Here is a 4,168-nt window from a genome sequence, read left to right as displayed (position 1 = left end):
AAGTTATACATTACTTAAGTTCTGTCAAAAGCAGGTGAAAAAAAACCCCACATTGCAAAACTGTGACAAATCAGAAGGTTAGGGCTGCAAATGTAAAATGTGTGGTCAAGAAGACAAACACATTGGATTATCGCTCAAAGTGGTGTAATTTTTACCATCATTCTCAGTAGGAAATTCTGCCCAATCACTAGTGAAAGGGCTTGCACAATTACTTGGAAACACGCTGTTCATTTCCTTATTGTCCAAAGCCAAACTTACCCACAAAACCTCTGTAAATGCACTTTTTCATCCATGCTTTGCCTTTTTTTTCCTGCTGGTGTTCACTCATTTGAATATAGAATTTGAAACTGCGGAAACTCTTCTAAATTCAGAAGTACATATGCTGCTTGAGCATCGTAAGCAACAGAATGAGAGTGCAGAAGATGAGCAGGAGCTTTCAGAAGTCTTCATGAAGACCTTGAACTACACAGCGCGCTTCAGCCGCTTCAAAAACCGGGAAACCATTGCCAGCGTCCGAAGGTGAGTGGAAAAGTTAGGGTGTAAGAGTGTACTGGAGAATTTGCTGTTTATTATTGATGCAGCTTTATGAAAGTCCAGCTCAGTGGTGTTTTCTGATTTGTGCTGTAATTCTGAATCTTGTCTTTCTGAAGAGGGCAGAAATTTGATCGTAGTTCTTCTTGGAGGGCTGTACTTTGTCTAGGCCAAGCCTCCTGAACGGCTTTTGTTTCCAGTGTTTATATGACAGCTGGTTGCATTAAACAGGAGGATTTTCTGGACTTTGTAGAGTGATACAGGGGAAGTGAACACATGTGCCTGTTTTTTTTCTCTATGCAATTATATAATGAGTCTTTCCTCCTGAAAAAATCATTGGCTTCAGTACCAAAACCAGAATGAAAAAAATAGACCTATTTGGTTTAGTTTATGCCCTTTTATATTTCTTTCTTTCTTTTAATTCCACCAAGTTGTTGTCTTTCCTTACAGTTTGCTGCTCCAGAAAAAGCTCCATAAATTTGAATTGGCATGTTTGGCTAACTTGTGTCCAGAGACAGCTGAGGAGGCAAAAGCTTTGATTCCTAGGTGAGCATTTATGTATCATAAAAAGATTGATTTGTACTTTTTCCATGATCTAAAGCCAGCTACGGGCAGATGCCCTCTCTTCAGTCCAGCTCTGTTGATGGAAATGCTCTGGTCTTGGTCTTTCTTCACCTACCCATTGATATGACAATGAAGCACTGTTTGTAAGTGTCCCTAATGCACCTCAGACAATGTTTACTGGATTAAGTGTAAACAGCTTAAATTGGGGGACTTAGCCCACCCAGCTGTGGTTGTGTTTGTTGGTTGTTTTGGTTTGTGTTCTGTTTTTATTTTCTTCCATTAGAGCAAATGACAATGCTCCTATGAACTTCGTGAATGATGTACAAGTAGTAACTTCTTCCTATTTTGATTTGTTGCCTCATGGCCTGAGATAGAGGAGGGAACAGAACATGCATCTGAATTACAGTTTCTTCCTTATACGTTAAAGATTTCATAGCGAGACTGGACTGGCTTATGACCATGCAGCTACACAGACTTCATTTAGAGTCTGTTTAGACCTGCACCTTACCTTTTTGATAAAACATTTTGAAATTACTCAGGAGAAGGTTCGGGGCAGGATGGAGTTCTGTCACTTTAGAGAGGAGGCACTGCATAGGGGTTAGCGTGGTATTTGTACGTTGTAGGTGGTTCCTGGTGGTAGCATACAGGTGGATAATGATGGTGTTGAGACTGATGGGGGAGAATGGAATTAATCTAGGGGAACGAGATTACTTCTAAAAGCTTTAATGTATCCTCGCTGTTCTTATCTTGCAGCCTGGAGGGCCGGTTTGAAGATGAGGAATTACAGCAGATTCTTGATGACATTCAGACTAAACGCAGCTTCCAGTATTAAGGTTAACACTCAACCCTTTTATCTGAAACAGAAAAACCTGGGAACTTGGACTGTGTCTTAGCCGTCTGGACCAGTCCAGCTCCAGGCTGAGTAAGGGAAGTTATGGATACAGGGTATTCCAGTACTGTGTCATCCATAGGTGCATTCAGACTGGAGATCAATGCCATCTTTTTGGTTTGTTTCACATGTGTGTTGGCAAGGGTGCCTGTATCGTGAAAGCCAAAGAACCTGAAAAGCCTTTTCCCAGTGGCTCAAGTTCCTTCTAAATCCCCTTCCCTGATTTGGAAATTTTCAATGTGTTTCTGTTGTTGTGTTTTTTTCAGCAGAAATGTAGATGTGAATTTTTTTTTTTTTGGTGAACTTGTAAAGGAGATGGAGAAACTTGTCCTTGACTCTCGGGAGCCTTGTTGAATGGTGACATCAATTTCTGTGGTGTTTTCTTTTTTTATTGTTTGATCAATGCAGTGGATTTTTACAGCTTCAGTAATTTCTTATTATTGTTTAGTGTAAATTAAAAGATATTTCTAATTAAGGCCATGTGGTTCATAAACACTGGGTGCATGTTATGATTTCATTAATGAGGACCTTTTTGTTAAACAGATCCAGTGATTATTAGTCTGTGTTGGAGATCTGGGGACTCAAAGTGCATAAGAGGCATTATTAACTATGATCATAGTGAGAGAACATTTGGGCAGCATCTCCCTCTTTGCTTCCCTGTTCTCTATACGCAGTGTATATTGTTCTCTGTATCACCAATGTATAGGTGAGGAAAAGCAATAATTTTGATGTTAGGAAAGCCAGGTATCCATCCTGGGAGGGCTGGGCTCCTTCAGTAGCTTGCTGATGGCCACAGTCCTAAGAATCAAACAGTAAATGACATAACACTGTGGAGTGATGGTTTCTGGTGGTGGAGCCTGTGGTGGTGGCACACTTAGAGTTACCTTAGCTCAGAAGTGGGAGTTGGCAACCATCACAGACTGTTAGCTTTTAGTTGGGATAAACTTCTTAGTCAGCCCTCTCAAATCTTTAATAGTAATAATTGTACCACCACACCTGGAATAAAGACAATTTTGGAGGAAAGCTGGGACAGAGAGTAAGACAGGTGTGTTAAGGCACTACTTATGATGATAAGCAAGAGTTACACTGTTGTTGCAAAAGGGAGAGAAATACGGTATTATTTCAGCTCTTGCTGGAAACTTAATGTTGGTGCTATGTTGGAAGGCCAAGCTAGTTCGTTCATTTCATGACAGCTGGATGGGTTACTTCAGCTGAAGCACTTTACCTCAAAATAGCATTTATTTCTGTGCTTTAGTGGCATTACATCTCCTGCAAGCCAATAAACCAGGCATGCTTTTCTAATTAACCATAGTAACTTTGACTGGATCAGAATAATTATAACTAAAGAGCAAAGATTTAATTAAATACAAAAGCAAGGTGGCATGGTCAATCTTTATTTTATAAACTTCAGTGGCCCCTTTTGATACATCTTCCAGTAGCTGCTCCCATCGTAACTCAGTTTGTCCTGTAAAATGTTTCTGTTCAAGAAGCTTTGAGACATTTTCATCTTTTAAATACACAGGCTATCTTAATGGGAAGTCATTTTTATTCAGCACAATCCCCCTTCCTCTCCCCCAACTTAGGAAAAAGTTCTTCCCTGTGAGGGTGCTGAGGTGCTGGCACAGGATGCCCAGAGAAGCTGTGGCTGCCCCATCCCCGGCAGTGCTCAAGGCCAGGCTGGACACAGGGGCTTGGAGCAACCTGCTCTAGTGGAAGGTGTCCCTGCCCGTGGCAGGGGGTTGGAACTGGATGAGCTTTAAGGTCCCTTCCAACCCAAACCAGTGTGTGATTCTATGATTCTGCACCTCTTCAGCTACAATTCTGGGTGAAGGGATGTAATAGATGCAATTGGGAGGTATTACTACTCATTGATATCTCTGTAAGCTAACACGAGCCTCCCAAGGATGAGCGTAACAGACTTAGTCATCCAAAGGTGATCTCAGGAGACTTGCACCATCCTCTTCAAGCAGGTAATTGTGATCCTTGAGATCAGTTGTTCTTGATTGTTGTGCTTTGAAACCCCGTAATCGGGAGGGGTTAGAAGAAGGTAAGACATCCAAGGCAGTTGCAGTTCTGCGTAGCGCCTGGCTGTGTGGTGAACCTGTGGAGTACGAACGTGAAGCAGTACAGGAACACAGAGCTGCGCGGTTAGGCGAGACGCGCGACCCCATGCGCTCTGGAAGC

General features: G+C 41.9%; 1 protein-coding gene across 1 annotated transcript; it reads left to right on the top strand.

Moving 5' to 3' along the window:
* Positions 1-338: 338 nt before the first annotated feature.
* On the top strand, positions 339-1,927 carry POLR2D (polymerase (RNA) II (DNA directed) polypeptide D; the record flags this gene model as incomplete). Its single annotated transcript, XM_010010186.1, has 3 exons — positions 339-519; positions 982-1,077; positions 1,849-1,927. Coding segments are annotated over 3 exons (356 nt in total), but the record flags the coding sequence as incomplete, so codon positions are not given.
* Between the last annotated feature and the right edge of the window lie 2,241 nt (positions 1,928-4,168).

The sequence above is a fragment of the Nestor notabilis genome, unplaced genomic scaffold (genome assembly GCF_000696875.1).
Source record: "Nestor notabilis isolate BGI_N333 unplaced genomic scaffold, ASM69687v1 Scaffold33712, whole genome shotgun sequence".
NCBI classification, from domain to species: domain Eukaryota; kingdom Metazoa; phylum Chordata; class Aves; order Psittaciformes; family Psittacidae; genus Nestor; species Nestor notabilis.
The sequence above is the reverse complement of the archived record's forward strand: the minus strand, read 5'-3'. Positions and strand labels throughout refer to the sequence as shown.